General features: G+C 44.2%; 1 protein-coding gene and 1 long non-coding RNA gene across 7 annotated transcripts in view; one reads left to right on the top strand and one right to left on the bottom strand.

The window, feature by feature from the left end:
• The first annotated feature begins 24 nt into the window (after positions 1-24).
• On the top strand, positions 25-5,403 carry LOC308464387. The gene is made up of 2 exons (XR_013979992.1): positions 25-154; positions 3,731-5,403. It is a non-coding gene; the product is annotated as an uncharacterized lncRNA (long non-coding RNA).
• The window catches only part of PRDM10 (PR/SET domain 10), a 75,891-nt gene continuing 58,766 nt past the window's right edge, over positions 4,619-21,743 (bottom strand). For all 6 annotated transcript variants that reach the window (XM_080983397.1, XM_080983395.1, XM_080983399.1 and 3 more), the window contains 10 exons: positions 20,464-20,619; positions 18,880-19,059; positions 15,482-15,592; positions 13,985-14,185; positions 13,040-13,186; positions 11,610-11,759; positions 9,265-9,405; positions 7,680-7,848; positions 6,743-6,855; positions 4,619-5,724 (listed from right to left, as the gene is read on the bottom strand). In XM_080983397.1, the coding sequence (XP_080839523.1) occupies positions 5,512-5,724; positions 6,743-6,855; positions 7,680-7,848; positions 9,265-9,405; positions 11,610-11,759; positions 13,040-13,186; positions 13,985-14,185; positions 15,482-15,592; positions 18,880-19,059; positions 20,464-20,619 (1,581 nt within the window). In that variant the 3' untranslated portion in view covers positions 4,619-5,511. The remainder of the gene's footprint in view (positions 5,725-6,742; positions 6,856-7,679; positions 7,849-9,264; positions 9,406-11,609; positions 11,760-13,039; positions 13,187-13,984; positions 14,186-15,481; positions 15,593-18,879; positions 19,060-20,463; positions 20,620-21,743) is intronic.

The raw sequence follows: 21,743 nt of genomic DNA, 5'->3' as shown, positions 1-21,743 counted from the left end.
AAAGCGCGCAGCCGCACTCGTCGTCGTCTTCTTCGCATGCGCGGCGGCGGTACGGCGCGCCTCGTGTTCCCTGTTTGCGTCTCCAGCGGCTGGAATGATTGAGAGTCCACTGATTGATTGACGGCAGGGGGCTATTTCTGGGTCAGCGTGTCAGGTTGCAGCATATATGATCTATTTGGCTATTTTATTTCGAGCATTTCTTTTAGGGCATGTAGAATTCTTAGTGCATTTATTATTTTAATTTTTGTTTTAAACAGTTGTTTTTAGTGTTTTAACTGATAAATTTATTATTTTGTTGTAAACCGCTTTGAGGTTTCTGTTTTCACAGTCAATTTTATGATTGTAAAATTTTATATGTTTATGAATATATATAAACACACAGTGCTTTTTTCTGAGGTATGCAGGGGTATGCATACCCCTAAACATTTTGTGAATCTGTACTTTTGTTCATTTACTGTATTTATTTGTCCTGAACTATAAAATTGTGGTTTTCTTGAGTCAAAATGAGAGTACCCCTAAACATTTGGGGTGGGGGAAGCACTATATATACATACTGCTCTTCAGCCTAAAAGGCTCCCAGAGTGGCTGACATCAATTAAAACAAAATGGTCCTGGAGGGTGGAATCAAACTCAGATGCTAGTTCTTCAACAGTTCTAAAAATGACTAGCTTGCATAGTTCAGAGGCAGGAGGTGCCTGTTGGAATAAGCCTTGCTTCCCATGTCCCCCACTGCGGCAGCCTGGTGGGATGGCTGCTGCCAGGTGACAGTTGAAGGAAAGGAGGCCTCATGGAGCTGGCCAGCCAATCCTATGATGGGAAGTCTGATGAACACCTTGCAGAGGGGTTTAATCAAGTGCTGCTGATCTTAACAGCAAAAGCAGCTTGTAGCACCTTGAAGTCGGGCTCCAGTCTAAAAGCTGATGGCTGTGCTATGTAATGATTTGTTAACATGTTACAAGGCTCTTTGGAGCTTGATGGAGCTTCCTTCTGGGTAAGGGCATACAACGGCAGCCTCAACCCAGGATGCGCACATATTTAGAAGTAAGGCTCATTTCTCTATCTGGGTAGCTGGTATTCAGCAGTAGAATGGTTCTGAAAATGGAGGTTCCAAACAGGTGTAACTCTGAAGATACATTTAGTCAAGTCTGCATTTGGTATGTTTAGCTTTCTGGGGGGTGGGATGAGGGAACAGAAGTTGTAGTTTTATTTTTATGTGTATTCTAGCCTTGTAAGCAGCATTGTGTTGTTAGAGTATGTGGTATAGTGGTTAGAGTGCTGGACTAGGACCTGAAGGAAAGGTTGGATATGAATGTAATAAAATTAAGTCCCATAGAGCTCAGTGGGGATTACCTTTGAATGAACATCAAATGTGTCATGGGATGAGATTGAATGCCTTCCTATTGTACTAGGATATATTTCATTTGATGCCTAGCTTACCCTTATCTGCTCTTGGAAGAAGTGTTTTGTGTTTCTAGGCAAGAATGTAGCAATGGAATGAAGCCTTTTCGTTTTGCAAAAGAGGCAGAAATTCAAAAGATGTAGGTTTCTCCAGTATGGAGATCCAGTGGGCAAAGCTTGCCTTGCTGAATTTCTGCCTGTCACAAAAGTACAGGAGGCGCTTGTGGGCTATGGCCAGTGTTAGCCCTCACAGAGTAGATCCATTGAAATTAATGGCACTAAGCCCATTAACTTCAGTTAAAAAAAAATGGTAACAGACCCATGAACGGTTAAATCCAGTCAAAGGCGACTATGGGGTTGCGGCGCTCATCTCGCTTTCAGGCTGAGGGAGCTGGCATTTGTCCACAGACAGCTTTCTGGGTCATGTAGCCAGCATGACTAAACCGTTTCTGGAGTAATGGAACACTGAGATGGAAACCAGAGCACACGGAAACGCCGCTTACCTTCCCGCTGCAGCAGTACCTATTTATCTACTCGCACTGGTGTGCTTTCGAACTGCTAGGTTGGCAGGAGCTGGGACAGAGCAATGGGAACTCACCGTGTTGCGTGGATTCGAACAACCTTCCGATTGGAGAGCCCAAGGGGCTCAGTGGTTTAGACCACAGTGCCACACGCGTCCCTAGAAAACTTTTGCCATGATTCGGATTTGAACTGAGGTGGAGGGCCGTGATCGTATGGTGGTTAGTACTCTGCGTTGTAACTTCAGTAGATCAACTCTGAGTAGAACAAACAACTCTGTATATTTTTGCATCAAGTAAAATGGCGGAGGGACTTCTGACTGTTTCCTCCCCAACACACAATTTATTATTTCTATAGCCCTATCAGGAAATTACAATGCATACAAATAAACAGGAGCCAAGGCTGATTTTTCTTTTCTGGCACTGTTCATGTACTTTTTGACAACTGCAGAGCACCGAGAAAAGCAGCAGTTAAGGCTTGTCACATCACTGAATGTTTATACTGAAACAAGTTTTGCCTGCTGATTCTGCCGATTTATGCAGCTGTGCCAATAAAGGCACAGGGATCCTCCTATTAAATTTTACTCTGAAATACACAGGTTCAAACACAGCTCTGAAACTACTAGACTGCTTTAACACATTTCTCATGCATAAAATGGTAGCTGTTCTAATTCCTGTCATGAAGGAATGTATGCATGAGCAAAATAAGCGAAAAGACCGTGCGGATGGATCCTCTGTTTACTTAGAAGTAAGTCCTACCGAGTTCAGCTGGGGCTTACTTCCAAGAAATCAGGTGCAGTGCTGCAGTCTCATGAAGAGTGAGCATCGATGCCTGCAGTGCATGGGTCATCCCCAAACTATAACCCCCAGATTCCCAGGTATATCACAAAGAGGTGAAGGTTTAAAAAATCACACTGTTAACCCAGGGCAGATAAAGTTCGTTATTACAACCATATTGCAGCAGGCATGATTGTGTGAGAGTGTGGGATATGCTAGCCCTGCAAAATACACTAGCAACAAATCAATATAGTTTATATATAAAGGGGCAAGGCTTTCTTTTGACACCTGGGAAGGTAGTGCAATAATATTAGCATGCTACATCAGTCACTGAGTGTACAATGAACATAACACTACCGAACAAGACTAGATCAGCACATTGTAGTAACTTGTGCTAGGTTCTTCTTTCATTAAATGTTGTGATTTTACTGCCCAGCTTTTAGCAGTTTTAAAGAAGAAAAGGACTTTGGGTTGTAGCTAACGAAGTTGGTCCTTGTTTGTACAAGAATTTCCACTCGTGCAATGGCTCCCCCACCTCTCCTCTGTTTGCCCCTTGCACATCTGATTCACATATCTGTTTATATCATAACATATCTGTTACATAGGTCACCACCATCCTTCTTACTTGGTGGCCTAGTGGTGTAGGTGAGAAGACAAAGAACAAGAAGCTTCTGCCCTGCGGTAATGTAACATTGTTCTGCTTTTAGCAACAACTTGGAAGAGCCTTGCGTTCCCTTTCTGTTTAGGGTTTATAATTTTGTATGTTTGCGAGGTCTAGTGAACACATTCTGCTTTGCTAAATCACAGAGCACCTACTTGACCGATGTGGTGATTGCTGTACATCTTTCCAGAGTGGCTAACTCGAACTAATAAGGTATGTGGGGGGTTTTTAAGACAACAATATTGCGTTTCACAGAATCAAGCTGTGGAGCATTTGCCATTTATCGAGGAAGGCATCTCCCTCCTTCCCTGCTCCCGTCTGCATTATATGTATGTCCATTTCACTGGAATTAATTGGATTTTCTTCCAGGTAATAGGTTTATGACTAAGGTGCCAGGCTGATTTTGTGATGGCCGAGATGGCCCGAACAACTTCTGTTCCTGTTTAAACGACTTAACACTTCAAAACGAAAGGATGAAGGTGTTCCATATACAATTCATCACAGCACCAGAGGGTTGAAGAGGCCTGGAATAAAAGCAGTGTATTACACAGCGGCACTCCAGGGTAGTATATATCTCCCAACAGTAGTAAAAAGGAATCTGTAGCTTCTGTTTGCCCGAATATTGCTGTTGAAATGATACTTCCCAATTGGTTTAAAAAGCAGACAGACTCCTGAATGGGGCCAGCACGCAAATGAAGTGCCTTAAAGAAACAGCTTCTCCTTTATCTGGTCCCAAACTTTATCCTTGTCTCACCTGGAATGCCTCTTGTAGCACAAGCTGCAGTGAAATGGGGGGGGGGGGGGACCCACAAGATCAGAACAGCTCTCTTGCACAACCCCATGAATCTCAATAATATGCCTTTCACAAGGGATGCCCCGGGCGTATTCAGTCAGGCAGCTATTGTTTTTAATGTCTTTTGTTGCTGCCCTGAAATAGCAATTTGCTGTCTTTGTGTTCATTTTCCTGAGTGCAAGGCTGGTCATTTTATGAAACAGCCCAGTTATTTGCAGTTTTTATACAGCGCCTAGTAAGGGTGGGAGAGGAATGAATGAAATATTTCAGGCAGCAGAAATACAAGATCTCCAGCTATGCTGAACTGAAGGTTGTGGATTTATCATCCAATACTGTGAAGTAAAGGGGTCCCTCCAACAGCAACTGTATAAAAGGAACAAAGTTCAAAGCAGTTGTTTTAATAAAATGCACTTAGGTTTCAAACCCCAGCCCTGGTACAAGTTAGTAACATATACAATGAAAGCTGCCGGACACATTAAAACATCACTGAGCCTTTTTATTGTTTACTAGGGAAAAGGAATCTTTCGCCCTTGTACAGAAGGAACACCGTCAACAAGGTGAAGGTTGAAACTCAGTGTTACCTTAAATGCTCCTGTGATTTGAATAGGTTTGAGACTTGGGAGGGCTCCAAGATAGCTTCCTTCATACTCTCCAGAACTGAGTACCAGGACAGTGCAGACGGCATGTAAACAGTTCACAAGGTTCCAAAAATAAAATTTTAAAAAAAGAAAAGAAAAATAACTTAACTGCTTCTGCACAGCTTCACAGTTTCACTGTCCCAACTGTCCCAAACACTGTGGGAAACAATGTTCAGTAATTGCTCCTTTCCTTTCAGGCAATTTTCCTATTTATTTCTCTCCCCCCCCCCTTCCTATGCTGGTATATTCCTTTCGTCCATGGCTGCTTAAGAAATTAAGCCAAAAGAAATGTAATTAGCTACTGAGACAGACTGCTTTTTAAAACTGCAGGTATGAAACACATACATGAGACATATTCTGCCAGCAGTTACGTGTTCAGCAAACCTTTCCTTTCATTGTTGTGTAGGCTTCAACAAATGAAAAATAAGGGTTCCCCTGGAATAAATTAAAAAAGGGGGGGTCCAGAAGAATCTTAGTTTCCATTTTGTTTTACACCATTCTTTGTTCAAGAGCTCCGGGAATTGCTGGCATCCTAACAGGGCTGTGAGCAGCTTTAGGTATCATTTAGACCTGAAATTCTGCGAATTCAGCATGAGACGAGGAACTTCAAGTTATACAAACAAACTTGTTAAAACATCTCTTAGTGCCTCAGATATTCAGGATTATGAATCTAAAAAGTCAGCAGATTCAGCTGGATCTCCTCCTTTCTCTGCCACAAAGGAGAATTCATGGCTTTTCCGTGTGCACATCACTGCTTCCATTGCCATTGGTTGTGGTGGTTATGATGTATTGCGTCGTTTGCTGCTGATTCGCCGTTTGTGATTCCAAGGAGTCAGAATGTGTCGGTGGCTGAGACAGACCCACTTCTATGCTACTAGAAAGTGAGAGGTTTGGCTTTACATCCAAGTCAGATTGACCTTCAGCTAATACGTAATGTGTCTACAGGAAAAGAAACCAACATAGGTTATCCTGTTTTTAATATTTTCCTCTCATATCCTCAATAACTTATTTCTGCCTCAACTTTGGTTGTTGTACGTTATGAATACACAAAAAATATAGGTTACGTCAATAAAAGTCGGAACTGTAAAATAACCTGGTGTTTGCTGCACCCTGTGGCACACAAGTGATTTATTATTTAGAGCAGGTCTTCGAGCTGGGTTAGTTATTCCTTAAATGTTCCTTGATACAGTAATCCCTCATCTTACATGCATCCGACTTGCCTGATTTCAACCATAAGTAGCTGAAGGTGGGCTGGCTGAAACTGCACAAGTCCCAAGCAAGGCGGAGAGCCAAAAAGCTCGTTTCGCACCAGGTCCACTAGGGGCTACCTGGTGTGAAAATGGTTTTTAAGTGCTCCACCTTGCTTGCTGGGCAAGGCCCACTCAGCACACTGACTACGAAGGCTCTGGGATGCTCTCACAAGTTAATGTGAGCATCCCTAGCCTTCCAGGGCCAGTGTGCTGAGAGGGCCTTGCCCGCAAACAAACCCAAGAGCTAAAAAGCACACCTGCTGCTAAAAGAACTGTTAAGTTCTTGACCTTGCTTGCTGGGCAAGGTCCACTTGCTGCACCAGCTCTGGGAGTGCCGGGGATGCCATTTTCACATACACATATACCTTTGAACCAAGATGAGGGATTAGCATATATAAAAGGGACGAATTAATATTTCTAAAATAACAGATTTCATGAACATAACTGACTCATTCTGCTAAGCATACATGTGATCTGACTTTGCCAGAATAAGATGCAATTTTACTCTTAGGCACTCTCAGTCCCCACATCCATAATATGGGATTAATCCTGGAACATTTAGAAAAAGCCCTATACAATAGCTTCCAGTTATTATTACCAAGAATTCTGAATGTTTCTTTGACCACCCATAATAATGCTGCTTAGGAGGTATGCAACATATTTCAAATGTTCAAAGTGCTTTCCTTATATTTCCTCAGTCATCTTACCTGGGCGACTGTTTTCACTTGCCCTGTGTTCACTGTAGTGACAGGAGTTCCTACGGCTGCCTCCGCAATCACATACTGGCCCTGTGGGAGGGTCATCATCTGAATATCAGAGGCTAGAGGGGAAAATTCAGAAGATAAAGAAATAGAGTTAAGATGTAGTCTTAACCTCACTGAATTTAGCCCCAGGCCTGCTCTCATATAAGGAGGGCAGGACTCTCACTTAAACACCATCAATACAAAAAAACATTCAGAAGGTCAAAGTAAGCCTTGTGGGTTTACCTGAAGCTCACTGAAATCTACATTTCAGCCTGTGGCTTTTAAATATAAATATATTGAGAAGATCAAGTCTGAAAACACTTGGCCCTAGCATCTGTAGGCTACAAGTACATTTAAAAAACAAAAGGTGCCTTCTGAGATCTCTGTAAACTCTTTTTGTGACTTGTCAGAGCTAAACCTGGGACCTCCTAGCATAACCCCTCCAGCCCTAATTGTGATTTTTTTAACAATTTTTTACAATTTATGGATGAAATTTAAGTATCATTGGCCTTCTAATAAAGGAAGCAAGGAAAATGTGCCTCCCCACCCTCTCTTGTAGTGGTGTATTAACATAAGCATCTAGTGATGCTTACAAAATTTTATCAGCTGCGTGATGCTATGAATATTGTTTTCAGTTTACACAACACCCTACTCAAAGCAATGCAATTAGAACAAAAAGTTGGCCTGCTTGTATAAGACGTCAGAAAATGTATGGCTTGTAGCTCAACCTGGAAAATAAAAGACTTGGATATGTAATACAAAGGAGCCTTACAGCTGTGCTTCTTTAAGGGGCTTCTCAACCATTATTTATTAAATCACAGCTTGGAAACTGCGAATGAGGTGCAGGCGCTTTCTAACACCTCTGAGAGCAAGCGGTAGCAGAGCCTTTTTGCATACTTACGATAGCTGCGGAATGAGTTCCATGAACTGGGAAGATATGCTTGCTGGACCGAAGAACCTTGCTGTGATTGGAGAGTTTGGCTTTGTGACGAGCTGGTTGCCTGCATCTGGGAAGGGCTGAGCTCCTGCTGAGATGGTTGGGATGAAGGACTTAAGGGCTGACTTCCCACCTGGAATAACAGAAGTGTCAGTTGCAGCATAGATCTTCAGGATCTCAATACTATATTAGTTACATTACCTCCACTTGAAAGGTCCTGTCACTAATCTTCTCAATCAGTGAAAATCAACAACACAAGGCAAGACAAAAGTTACGAATATAGCACTTTTCACCTACAGCAAGTTACAGCAACAACTTTCCCATAAGCAGTGACTAAATCTACTTTCACAACTGAGCTACGAACACCACCTGTTGTTTCAGTGCTTTTGCCTTGGAACTAATAAACACAATTTAGGCCAATCCATGCATACCTCATATTGTGCTTTGCTTTACCACACTTCACAGGTGCTGTCCTTACAAGGGCGCAGGTGTAGCTGTAGGCAGCCTGGCCCCCTGCTACCACCACTGCCCCTCTTCTGGCTATAAGAACAGAGCTCGCTAGGGCTGGAGATGGGTTTTTCCACTCCCACCTCTGCAGCCAGGGGGTGCTGGCCTAATAGACTACAGTATAGTGTGCCTTTTATATGAACTGGGAAGCAAAAATTTAAAAAGTGTGGCTCGCTTTATTGCGATACTTGCTTTACTGCGGCAGTCTGGAACTGAGCCTGCAATATCTCCGAGGTATGCCTTTACACAGTTCTAATTTATAAACACTGGTTTGGGGTGTAAAGCAAACAAAAAACAAAAAACCCTCAGCCAAAGCAGAATTTAAGGGCTTTTCATTGTTTTTCTCACAACAAGGGTGATAAAAAGCAACTACAGCCTGTCCTAAAGGTAAAGGGACCCCTGACCATTAGGTCCAGTCGTGGCCGACTCGGGGATTGCGGCGCTCATCTCACTTTATTGGCCGAGGGAGCCGGCGTACAGCTTCTGGGTCATGTGGCCAGCATGTCTAAGCCGCTTCTGGCGAACCAGAGCAGCACACGGAAACACAGTTTACCTTCCCGCCAGTGTGGTACCTATTTATCTACTTGCACTTTGACATGCTTTCAAACTGCTCGGTTGGCAGGAGCTGGGACTGAGCAACGGGAGCTCACCCCGTCACGGGGATTCGAACCGCCGACCTTCTGATAGGCAAGTCCTAGGCTCTGTGGTTTAACCCACAGTGCCACCCGCGTCCCTACACAGCCTGTCCTACTTATCAATAATTGCAACAGATTTAGCAAAAAGGGAGAGTGTCTGTATGTACACACTGAACGCATTAACACAGCATGGCTTCAGCCTGGAGGATAGGACCAGCGCTGCTTTGCTTCAGTGAATGGAGCCCCTCTAAGCATTATTGCATCCTCAAACTTCTATAACAGCTGCCTCCCCCGCCCCCCATTTTCATCAGACAGACCGAGGAAGGCAGAAGCTAAAATAAAGAATTTCACATTTCTGTTTCGTTAGTCACTGTAACAAATAACTAAATAATGTATATATGGCTGACCTGTGAAGATGCTGGGGCTGTTGGGCTTGATTCTGTGACCTGGATATGCTGCACTTGGATGGCATGCTGGGCGTATGTCTGAGTGTCCTGCAACTGTCCGACGTCCACTGTGGAATGTTGAGACTGGTGGGGTGAGGTAGCCTGGGAGGAAAGAAACATAAAAGCACAACTCCGTCCCGTAAATGTTTGATGGCCTATTGTGTTCTGATTTGTTGGAAGCCGCCCAGAGCAGCTGGGGTAACCCAGCCAGATGAGTGGCATCATCGTCATCATCATATATGATGGGGCTGTGGCTGCATTTAGTTCAGAATTGCTACTCCTTTTACTCCAGGGTCTGGATTCACATGTTATTGGGGCTGAGGCACAATTATAGCTTCCCTGTAGCTTTATCCCACTCTGGTCTGGTAATGTAAGAACACAGAAACTATTTGAAAGATGCAGGAGTGAACAATACAGTGGTACCTCAGGTTAAGAACTTAATTCGTTCTGGAGGTCCGTTCTTAACCTGAAACTGTTCTTAACCTGAGGTACCACTTTAGCTAATGGGGCCTCCTGCTGCTGCCGCGCCACCGCCGCGCAATTTCTGTTCTCATCCTGAAGCAAAGTTCTTAACCTGAGGTACTACTTCTGGGTTAGCGGAGTCTGTAACCTGAAGCGTCTGTAACCAGAGGTACCACTGTACATTGAGGATTAGGGTTCCTTCTGCATAAGTCTATTGGCCCACCATGGCAGGTAGCCGAAAAGAATGAAATAAAAGCCTTCCAGATGGTAATATTTTGTCTTGTTTCCCCAAAGTAGTCAGCAAGATGGGAAGGAACTACAGCGTAATGGCAGAGCACACCCTTTGCCTGCAGATGGGCTGAGGTCTAATCCCTGGCATCTCTGGTTAGAAGGGTGTAATACTGCATGGCAGGACTGGGAAACTTCTGCTTGAGACCTTGGAGAGACGTTACCAATCAGAGCAGACAGTGCTGGGATACATGGCCTGCTTCAGTATAACCCAGGTTGACAAGCCACTGAGTATCTCACAAACGGCCCCCAAAATTGTAGTGCCTGGGGCTGAAAATCCAAATGATGGCAAAAATAAACTAAATAACAATTTGCTGACCTTGAGAGTACTTCCTAAACCAGCCACCTAAGCAGGCCACATTGCCCTGCCTAATTCTAGGGCTGCCCTTACTGTCCTCTTGTGATTCTCATGTGCTTTCTCATTCATCTGTTATGGGAACAGTGTGCAGTCTTGTCTTGAGGCAGCAGCAACCACATTGCTACCATAATGTAACTAATGTCAGGCCTAATGCCTTGGACATAGTGCCTCTAGAGGCTAACATGATACGAATATATCAAGTAATAATGAGCCATCACTGGTCTAGCAGGGCAGGGTTGCTGATTAATAAACAATTTGGAAAAAAATCAAACTCTCCACTTAAAGCTAAACAAGAAATTTACCACCAACAGGAGGTAATTATCTTGATTTGTTCATGTATCTGAAAATGCTTTTAACATTTTGATTAGGTGTAGAATCTTACACCAGGGAAACAGAAAACATTTCTAGAATATTACTTGCTAAACAAAGCCTAATTAATTTTAGCCATTTAATGAGAAATAACCACAAAGGAAATGCAAGACTGCAATAAGATGGACTCAATCAATGTTCAGATTGCTTCAACAACAGCACTGTTTAGCCAGTTATCAGCAGCAACTAAAATTATAGGGCTGAAAAGATTGTCTGCTCTGCATTTTCAAATCTATACATCTCATGTCTTTCGCAGCCTACCTGAAAGGCTGACAAGTAATTATAATTTATTTCATAGTTCACTCTCCCATTAACCCTGCAAGGTGATTTCTCCCCTGCCTCCTAGTCACTGAGTATTTTGTTTTTACATTGGGACCCCCTGTCAATTCCATCCCTCCAAAGCAGAGGCCAAACTTTACCTCCTAACGTGCACTATGCCCAGTGCTCACTGCCACCATTAATCTAATCTGATCTGTCTCCCACCCTTTTGCCAAGGAGCTTGTGCATGGCATTTTCCTTGCATTTTAAAAAAATCTTCACTAGAAGCCTGTTAGCCCAAGAGAGAGCGATAGGTTCAAGTACACTTGGGGAGGTTCATGACTGAGCAAATATTTGAATCCAGATCTCCCTGGCCCAAGTCCAATACGGTATCTATTACACCCAACTGGTGGGCAATTCATGCATCTTCCCCAACCCTCTGGTGGACCTTTCTTCCCTAGTTCACCTTCAGGTGATGGTCAGTTTTCTCAAGAGTGCCTCTGAGACAGAGACACAGTAGAGGCATCCATGACACCGAGAAAGACAAAAGCAAACCAGACAGAACACTCACCGGAGCCACTTGCACAACCTGTAGTATGTGTTGAGGCTGCTGCAAGCCGGGGATGTACTGGATTCGCTGGAAATCGCCCTGCGGAGTTCTGTAGTCGGTGGTCAGTGTCTGCGACAGTTCTGTCATGGCTTGGGTCAGTAAATCTGTTGTCTGAAGAAGGGGAAGATAGGCAGAGGGATAGACAGGCGAACACTTGGCAACCTGGTAATTATTTCATTGCACAGGACATAACTAACAGAAACCTATAACTGAATAGTTAAAAGAAAACCTTACACGCAGCTTCCCTCTACCCCAATGGTGAGGCCTAGGCTATGCGGATGACAGTGTGCCACAATCAGAAGAAATATGCTAGAAAAATGGGCCTACTCAGCAAACATCTCCAGGTGTCTTCTGCAAAAGACCCTAAGCCACATTCTGTAGGGCATGGGTGAGGAACCTCAGGCCTGTGGGTCAAATGTGGCCCTCCAGGCCTTTGTCTAAATCAGTGGTTCCCAGCCTTTTTTGGCCATGCCCCACCTAAGCATCTCTAAAATCCTGATGTCCTCCCCCCCATGGCATATAATTCTTATTATTCAGAAAGTGAATTCCTATTCATGTGGAGGAAGCCTAAAAGGCTATTAACTGTTAATAACTCATTCTCGAATTGCCCCCCTTAAAAATCAAATTGCCCCCCTGTGGGGGGATGCCCCACATTGGGAACCACAGATCTAAATCCTTTACACTCTCCACAGGCCACCCCCTTACAGTCCCAGCTTCTCGCACTCTTAAGATATTTGCTTGTCTGGATGGAAAACAGAGAGGGGTGTGTGGGTAGAAACAAGCTTACTGTACAAAGGTTAATTTTACATCTGTTGCTCTGCCTGATTTCGCACCTGGTCCTGCCCTCCACTAGCATGTGGCATTCAGAAGGCTGCCCAGAAGGGAATGCGAGTAAAGTTCCATCTGCAGGGCAATGGTTTCCAAATTTCCTGCTCTCAAGGAACCACTTTTCACATTCATCAGTCTGCTAAGAAACATCTGATGTGGGAGAGCCTAATTCATACTTTGTGGGAGACTGGATAACTGTATCACACTCCACTTCAGGCAGCCTTTAGAGTTCTCAGAAAACCCAACATGGGACTTGTGCACTCCCCTGCTCCCCCTTCTTCATGCATGAGAGAAGGCTGAAAGCTTCAACTTTCATTTTTTAAGTAACTATGGTTTCCCATTATGTCAGACTAAAGGAATTGTGGTTTGTTCTGACTGTGCTTAATTAAAGCAAACCAGGTTGTCACACTGTGATAGGATACCTTGGTTTGTTTTAACTAGTCACAAGGAACCATGGTTTGTCATTTGGTCGGAACTGGGCCATAATCTTCTGGAATTTCCCAATGGTTCTAAGATAGCTCTACTTCTTTACATAATTTTGTTATGTACCTTCAAATACTTACCACAACGGTCTCCCCAGCAGTGCTGTCAGAAGTTAATACTGCAGGGGTAGCACTGATTACAGCTGTTGTCAACGGTACATGTATCGTGTTAGTTGGAATCTGAGCAAACTCAGGGTGTTTCTTGCGAATGTGTTGCACCATCTTGGTCTGTGGAGAGGTGGAAAGTAGATAGATACAGGATAGTTTGATGATGACAGGATCGTTTGATGATAATGAATTAAATTCCTATACCACCTTCAAATCAGTACTGACCACCGAGTGGTCATTTTGCACAAGTGGCTTGGCTAGTAGCACAAAACCACAGCCTTTCATTGTTTTTTATTTATGGGATTTATGGGATTTATAAACCCACTCTTTGCCAGATGGTACCTGGGTGGCATACAACTAAAAATGATTAGCTATTCAGCACTGTGAATAAAAAGCTATGGCACTTAGGTACAAGGCCAGTCTCTATAATCTAGCCATTAAACCATTCCTGAAAGGAACAATACGGCTGCAGTGCAACCTACTAATTGCAGGTGCATCATTGCATAGAACAGCTATGTGTGTGACAACTGGTGATATCTACTCTTCCTTAGTGCCTGGATGCACGACTTGCTCTGGAAGGATGCAAATGGGATGGCCTTAAGAGGTAGCTATCTAAGGAGGGCACTTGTATAGCAAGCTAATGCCTAAAAAGGATCCTTAGTAGTAAAAGCACTAGTTAGTGAGGTGAGCATCACAATCACAACGCAAAACCAAGGAACTAACTGATTGGAGAGTCATGACTATCAGTCCCCTAGTCTAGTCTGCCGTTTAATGAATGAGGTACATTTAGGCATCTCTGTTGCTTGATAACGTGTGATACGAGAATAGACATATTGCATCTATACATTAAAACCTGTTATTGCTGAAAGTATCCACGAACAGGACGCACATTTGGATGGAGTGATAGTCCCACAGTACCTTACTGCTGTACTGCTTGGAACAGTGAGGACAGCAAACTGGCGGCGTTGCTATTGTGCCCGTCAGCTGGGTGTGCGTGCTTAGCATGGGATCTGGCTCTCCTGGGCCTGCTGGACGTAGCTTTCGGATGCTCGGAGGGAGCTCAGCACCTGGGTGGTTTTTCAGGATGTGGGCTTTGCGTTTGCTGGCGCTCTTGTAAACCTGTGAGATGAAGACTTGGACCGTGAATGAATAACGCTCTGCTGAAAGCAGGCATCTATCTCCAACCACACAATATGCAAGCCTCTGTAATAAACATCCTCAGCAGCTGAGTGCCGTATCAGATGCCTGGTTTTCTTATACGCATACAACTCGCATATGCAGATTTTGATTGTTATCCGTGTTACAGAGCTATAAAGCCCAGGGATGGAAAACCTGTGGAGGCTCTCCAGATGTTGCTGGACTACAACTCCCACCATTCCTGACCATTGGCCATGCTGGCTGGGGCTGATGGGAGCTGAAGTCCAGCAACATCCAAGGGCCACAGGTGTCCCATCACTGAGCCTTTCGTCTGGTGTTCTGCATCACTATGCAACATCACACATTTCTATGCCATATAAATGAATATAGAACAACTACCACATCAGCATGAAAAAGTCAATTAGCAAGCACTTGAAATCTACTGTCCAAGCCCTGCTCAGGGAAGTTTTTAATATTGTATTGTGTTTTGATTTGTTGGACGCCGCCCAGAGTGGCTGGGGGAACCCAGTCAGATGGGCAGCATATAGATTATCATAATCATCAATCTACCCATTTACTATTCTTTCACCATCCAGATTCTAAATACAACAGTTAAATGACATATTTGATAAATCTCTAGTATGCACCGATGCAGACTTTAGTTCTAGGATCCTACACAATATTTACTGATACAAACTTTATGGAGTACCTTACAGAACAGAGCATAGGTCCGTGACTGGTATTCTGAGCTTATTTGAATCCAATTCAGTTTTAGGAAATACTATGCTAGGTAAATATTTTCTCCTTAGTTCTCTCAGTTTTCCTGATTGTGCTCCCCTGCCTGACACTAGGTCAATCTTTCTGATTAACATAGATCGACTTTGACAAACATAGGCATTCAGTGTGAAACTATAGCTCATTCAAATCCTACAAATTCCAAGTGGGAAAATGACTTGTTGCTTGTTAAGAGTGAGACCCTTCTACACCACCCAACAGCACAATACAACAAACCTCCCAATTTGTAAAGCACCTTGGAACCTCTTCTATGGAAATGTGTTATTTAGATCCCTGGAAGTAGTCTGTGAGCTCAGACCCAAACTTCTCTTCTTCAAGTGCTTTCCATTTAATTTATTAGAGTGGCAGAAATATTTTTTGGTCCTCTCCTCAACAGGAAAAGAAATGAATCAGAAAAGGGGGAAATTGCAAGATCTGTTTCAGATTTATACATGGAGTATGATTCCATGCACGCACCAAGGGATAGGTGGGTTCATTTCATACCTTATCACAGTACTGACAGAAATAATCTCTGTTGGGCTTGATGATGGGCAATGTTAGCTCTGGCACCTCCTCTATTTTCATGTCTGGATGTCTCTTTGATAAATGATTCACCTAAGATGAAAAAGCAGCGGAATAAAAAACATGTTACAGCAAACAGCTAAACAGCTGGCTCATGTGGCCGTGAGGAACAGGAACGCCTGTGCTTCAAGCCACTGAAATGTTGAGAACAAGTGTGGCCAGAGGGTCAGACTAGACCAAGGAGTCCCAGGTTCAAAACCCCACTCGGGTCATGAAGCTCCCTGTGTGACTTGGGCCAAGCACCTCCCAGCTTAATCTACTGTTATAAAGATAAAATGTGTGTGTGTAGAACAATGCACACCACTGCTAAGCTTTCTGGAGGCAAAACAGAGCAACAATGATATGAATAAATACATTTGGCTGAGTGCTACAGACCTATTCAGAAGTGCTAGATCTGTGTTTCCCATACTTGGGTCTCCAGCTGTTTTCGGACAATTCCCATCATTCCTGACTACCTAGGGATGATGGGAGTTGTAGTCCAAAAACAGCTGAAGACCAAAGTTTGGGAAATACTGTGCCAAATCTATCCGTTGTTTAAGATGGTGAGCATTCATTTGCAGATAATATCAGCAATGAAACCAAGCTATCAAGCAGCCATTTAATAGACCTATTTCTATATCAGCAGGTTATGGAAAGACAAACAAAATGGCACTAGAAGATAGGTGCCATGGTGAATGATCATGTTTTATTTTTTGCAGTCTTAAATTGTAAAACTGGGAGTCCCTGGTTTAAATCTCACCTCCCTCGCGAGAAAGCCTGAAGCCAAGCAGCCCTCTCTCATCTTCAGTCTCCCTCCTGACCTGATTTCCAAGGCTCTTGTAAAGATCATTGTGATTATGCATGTGAATCACTGTTAACTCCTTGGAAGGAACTGTATAAAAGCTAAGTGTTATTATCACTAGTACGAGGACTGGAAAATGCTGAAAGCCTAGTCTGATTTACTAAAGTGCCTAAGAAAGATGTCATGTGCCGCAGGGCCAACTCACACCACCAAACAGGAGCATTGTGAATAGAACTTGAGTGAATCAGTATGCTTAGCACATGCCCAAGCAGCTGTGTGATTTTTTTTCAACATGTGCTCAGCTTGTAACTCATCCTGCACTGTGCCACTGCAAAATGTCTGAAAGCAAGTGGGTGCTGGCACAGTAAGTCGTATGAGCTGAGCTGTCGGGTGGGCGCCTGCTGATGCAGCCATAGATCTGCTTCAGGCACCTACCAGAGCCACACAAGCCAGATTCACACTGCTCCAGCTTGTCCACACAGGTGTAATGTAATGTCTACACGCTGCTCAGCCATATCAAATCCACTGAGTTAGGGAAACACAAGTTCCCTGGCAGCATTTCCAAATAATTCCAAACCGGCTAATAAGCTAAGCATGTGCTAGCAAAATTTACAGGGCCATAGAACGGTATTGGCCTGTCCAGAGAGAGCAAACACTTTTCCTGGACTTGTGGCAGCTGCTATATTTTTCTCTGCAAACTGGGGGGGCTCATATCACTCACTTGCTTCTACTACTAGTAGTAGCTTTACAGACCACTGCATGCTGAATTTTCTGCCTAGTATTCATGCAAAGAGGCCCAAGATTGGACAACCGCTCTGATGAATGGGGAGAGTGTAGCACCTGAATCTGGGAGACCAGATCCTGCTCAGCTGAATGGATAAGTCTTTGAGCAGCCACCCACCGTTTCACAGGATAACATAGCATAGAATCACACATGCTAAACTGAGAGTACTTCCAGACTGTTGCTATTTTCAGCAAATTTAGGTTGCGCAATGAAAGGTGATCTGGTGCTATAGTGCAACAAAGCCATTTCCCCAAAAGATCAGACTTTTCGTGATAAGGGAAGTGGCAGGAAAATGCATTGGAAAGCGTGGAATAAAAGCACTTGCTTGGGCACATCATCTAAGCGCCACACAAACAAATCAGAATGAATGCTTGTTAAATAGCTGGTGTTGCCTAAGGTCCCTGAAAACAAATCAAGATGGTTGCTCAATAAAAAGGTTATTTGGAAGTGCCCTGAGTGCCTTGGAAGATAGGAATGTGATAAATGATATGGACAAGACTGAAGAACTGAAAGAACAAAAGAACTTTCACTGACGGTGCAACGGTGAGGAGTGAGTTGTCTCTGCACCAGTGTGTTCCCTGCTCTAAATTTGCATGTGTATCTTAATAAATAACACAAGCTCACAGAGAAGGTTTCTTGCCTAGTGAAACCAATTCCCAATAGGCAGAGATTGACTGGCTAAGACAGACTTCCTCAACCTCGGCCCTCCAGATGTTTTGAGACTACAATTCCCATCAGCCGTGAGCACTGGTCCTGCTAGCTAGGGATCATGAAAGTTGTAGGCCAAAAACATCTGGAGGGCCAAGTTTGAAGAAGCCTGGGCTAAGATCTCAAGCGAAGCTGGGGTGTAGTATTATAGAATTGTAGTGCTGGGACCCTAACCATCATCTAGTCCAGGCTTCCTCAAACTTGGCCCTCCAGATGTTTTTAGCCTACAACTCCCATGACCCCTAGCTAGCAGGACCAGTGGTCAGGGATGATGGGAGTTGTAGTCTCAAAACATCTGGAGGGCCGAGTTTGAGGAAGCCTGATCTAGTTCATTCCCCTACAATGCAGGAACATGCAGCTGTCCCATACAAGGTTCAAACCTGCAACCATGCTCTAACCCAGTGGTTTTCAACCAGTGTGCCGTGGCACCTTGGGGTGCCTTGAATGCTGGTCAGGGGTGCCGTGGGCAACACTGGCCTCTGTCTCTCTTTCCTTCTCTCCCTCCTTTGATGCCCTTTCCCACCTCTGCCTTCCAAAGGCTTGTGCAGCTGTCTGTTGCAGCAACCCTGGCTACAAACTCCGCAGGCAAATGGTGCCTCTGGGGCTGGCCAGGGGGTGCTGGTTGCCAGGAGCTGAGGCTGCCTCGGAGTAAGCAAGCAAGTGGACAAGAAAGCCCAGGCAGCCAGCCAGTCCACCAGCCCTTTCTGTTGGGAATGGACATACAAGTCCCAGGGCCCCGTGGGGCAGTGTGGGGAGGCACCTCTCTTTGACGCAGGGGGTGCAGCTCAAGAGACCAGGGGTGGAAGCAGCGGCTGCCCAGAGGACTCCCAAGGAGAGGGGAGAGGAGGCTGAGGGAACACTCCCCAAGGTGTGAGAGGCTGCCAGCTCTGCAGGGAAGAGGTGACATAACTGGGCTCCTGAGCCCCACAGGGGTGGCTGCAGAAAGAATGTAGTTGGCCCAGGGAACCGTGGACTCAAAAAGGTTGAAAACCTCTGCTCTAACCAACTGAGCTATCCCTGCAGCCCTTCCAGCATCCTCACACTAACCAGCATGCCTCGCCTCCGGAACCCCATCATGCACAGGCGGCACTTGAACATGAAGCTCTCGTAGTCTGTGGAGGCTATCCGGGGCTTGAATGTTTTGGAGCGGCTAATTCGGTCGGCTTTCTTTGCTTCTCTTTCCGGATTGTGCATTCTCTGCATGTGCTCCCGAAGTTTGTCCTTTCTCTGAAAGGTGAGGGATGGAAAAGGAAAATCACAATAATCAGATGGGGGAAATACTTACGCTTCCGAGTTACCTACACGTTACTGTAAGACAGAATGTTGGGCAAATCACAGGGTCAAAAAATAAGGTCAGCAAAGCAGAGAAAGCACTTTGGCACTTGAGGGAAGGTTTTCTAATGCAGAAAATGGAAAACCTTTCCGGGAGTCACTGAAGCTGCTTGTTAACAGCACTGCTCACAACGAAAGAGAAAGAATTCTTCACCACTGTGGTCCTACCAGCATTTATGCCCATTACAATAGGTCAACCTGACGCATCATGTACATTACATTAATATTTTTCTTCCATGTTACTTGTGTGGCTGAGCACTAGTAAGTGAGTAAGTGCAAACTGAGATTCTTACTGTTCTTACACAGCTCTATCAAAGTATCCCCTTCATGGATCACTGCCTTGTCGTGGCGAAGGGGCTTGAATAACTCCAAGAAGCTATGAGTTATGCCGTGCAGGGCCACCCAAGACGGACAGGTCAGAGCCGAGAGTTTAGACTAAATGTGATCCACCTGGATGGAGAAGGAACTGGCAAACCACTCCAGTATTTTGCCAAGAAAACTCCATGGACATAAAAAAGGAGAAGCTTTGAGAAGTAAGTGAGAGTTTCCAAGGCATGCTCTGGTTCATGGGGTCACAGAGAGTTGAACACAACTAAGCTGACTAAACAAATCAAGGTATAGGGTGCTTTGCAGAGTGCCACAAGCTGAAAAAACACATTCCAGGCACAAGGAATTTACAATTTAATGTTGATAACAAATGGACACATTCCAGATTTCAGTTCACTGCCAACAGGCCTAATTTCACACCAGAAAATCTCATCCTGGGTTGTAAACAGCCACTTACCCAGTCACTTGTGGCATTTAAGAAAAACCTCCAAGTTACCGGGCAGAAATGATTTACAAAACTTGGTTCGTTTTCTTTCCTAGCATAGGCACGCGATGGCACGAGAGCATATAAAAATTTGTGTGGTATAGTGATTGCTACAGATGTTTGGAAGGCTGGTCTGATCTCATAAGCAGAAATTGTAACAGAAATATTACGTGGATTTGTGTACTATGCTGGAATAAAAAGGAAGGCATTTGTGACTCATTAGTTTGCAATATATTTCTAACGTGACTTATCATGAGGAGTCACTTGCTCACAAGTTGCTGAGGTAAAGCACTACCCACATGCTTGCATATGTGCACATTGCAAAAAAATGTTCACAGTGTGGGTTGGTGTGTGCCAAATTCAGCATGACTCTGTGTGCTGGCAGATTATGTCTGTTTGTGAAAAATCAGTTCTGGCGAGGAGAAAGAGAAAGCTGTCGCTCTGTCCCTGCCTGTAACAGCACATGCCAAACCTGTTGACCACATTACCTTGAACTGCTTGCCACACGTAGAGCACAGGAAGTCTTTGCGGTCCGAGTGCCGCAGCATGTGGAGTCGCAACTTGTCAGGGCGGCAGAAAGCCTTGTCGCATTCGGTGCACTGGTAAATCTTTTCTGAATGGAAGCTGCGTACATGTTTCTTCACCTGCGAGAGATTATCAGTGGGGAAAACCAAAACGTTATCCCTCAAACATAACAGCAAATGGACCAACAGGCAATTCCACTTAGTGGCACTAGTGGGAGACTCTACTGCTGTTATTGCTCAAGTTTCTTCCTTTGCCGAGTATCCATCTGCACATAGTACTGTAAAAGAAACCTTGAACCATTCAAGAAAACACAACACCAACTGATTTCTTTGCAATCCAGTTCTAAAGAATTCTAAGCATCCAAGAGACAAAGAAGGACAACTGTGAAGAGCTCTTTGGCCTTTTCCGGCAAAACACTGTATCTTTAAGTGGCAGGGTAGGGGTTGCTCACAGCACCCACAGGGAAGGGAAAGGAGCAATGTGAATGAATATTCACCTGTTTATTTGGGAAACAATGTGGCCTTGCTCAGAATAGTTTTTGACAACATCCAAAGTGTTGTGTCTACTACTGTAAGCAGAACACCATCCAATAAAAGGAAAGCGTTTTACCAAGCCAGCATCTTGGAATTATCATAATTAACAGAACAGGAATACCCAAATATGGTCACCAGATGAACTTTATCTAGCTGCCAGTAGCCCCACCACATTTTAATCAAGATGTGTGTGTAAAAAAAGTGCTCAAACTTTCATTTATTATGAAAACAAATGAGATACTGTGTACTTCATGCAACTACTAGGCTGCAACATATTCTTTGCACATTGTTAGAAATGCACAGAGCAAATCAAATCCCCGAGGGGCTCTTTTCGGAAGCATATTTGCTCCTCAATCCCATCCCCACTGATGACCTCATACCATCTCAATGCACAAGTTCCCTTCCTATTAAGTCCTGTCTGCTAGGTAATGCCATTTTTAAAAAGTTAAGTCTACAGGCATGACCTGTTTTATTTTAAATTTAGTACTGTGGTTAGTGATTTTAGGTGGTTTATGATTATTATAAGTAGTAGTAATAGTATACAATTTGGTCATCTGTTAGTGGCATGGATTATTCTGGCCCACAGACTAGTGGATAATACTGTGGCCTTAGGAAGAGAGGAACTGGCAATTGGCAAATGCTGCTATCTAGGATATATCCAGTTAATCTGGGCCACTGATGAGCATGAAAAATGCTGGCTGTGGATAGCT

Source organism: Podarcis pityusensis (assembly GCF_964106645.2).
Source record: "Podarcis pityusensis genome assembly, chromosome: 15".
Classification (NCBI taxonomy): domain Eukaryota; kingdom Metazoa; phylum Chordata; class Lepidosauria; order Squamata; family Lacertidae; genus Podarcis; species Podarcis pityusensis.
Note: the sequence above shows the minus strand (reverse complement) of the source record. Positions and strands in the feature narration are given on the sequence as shown.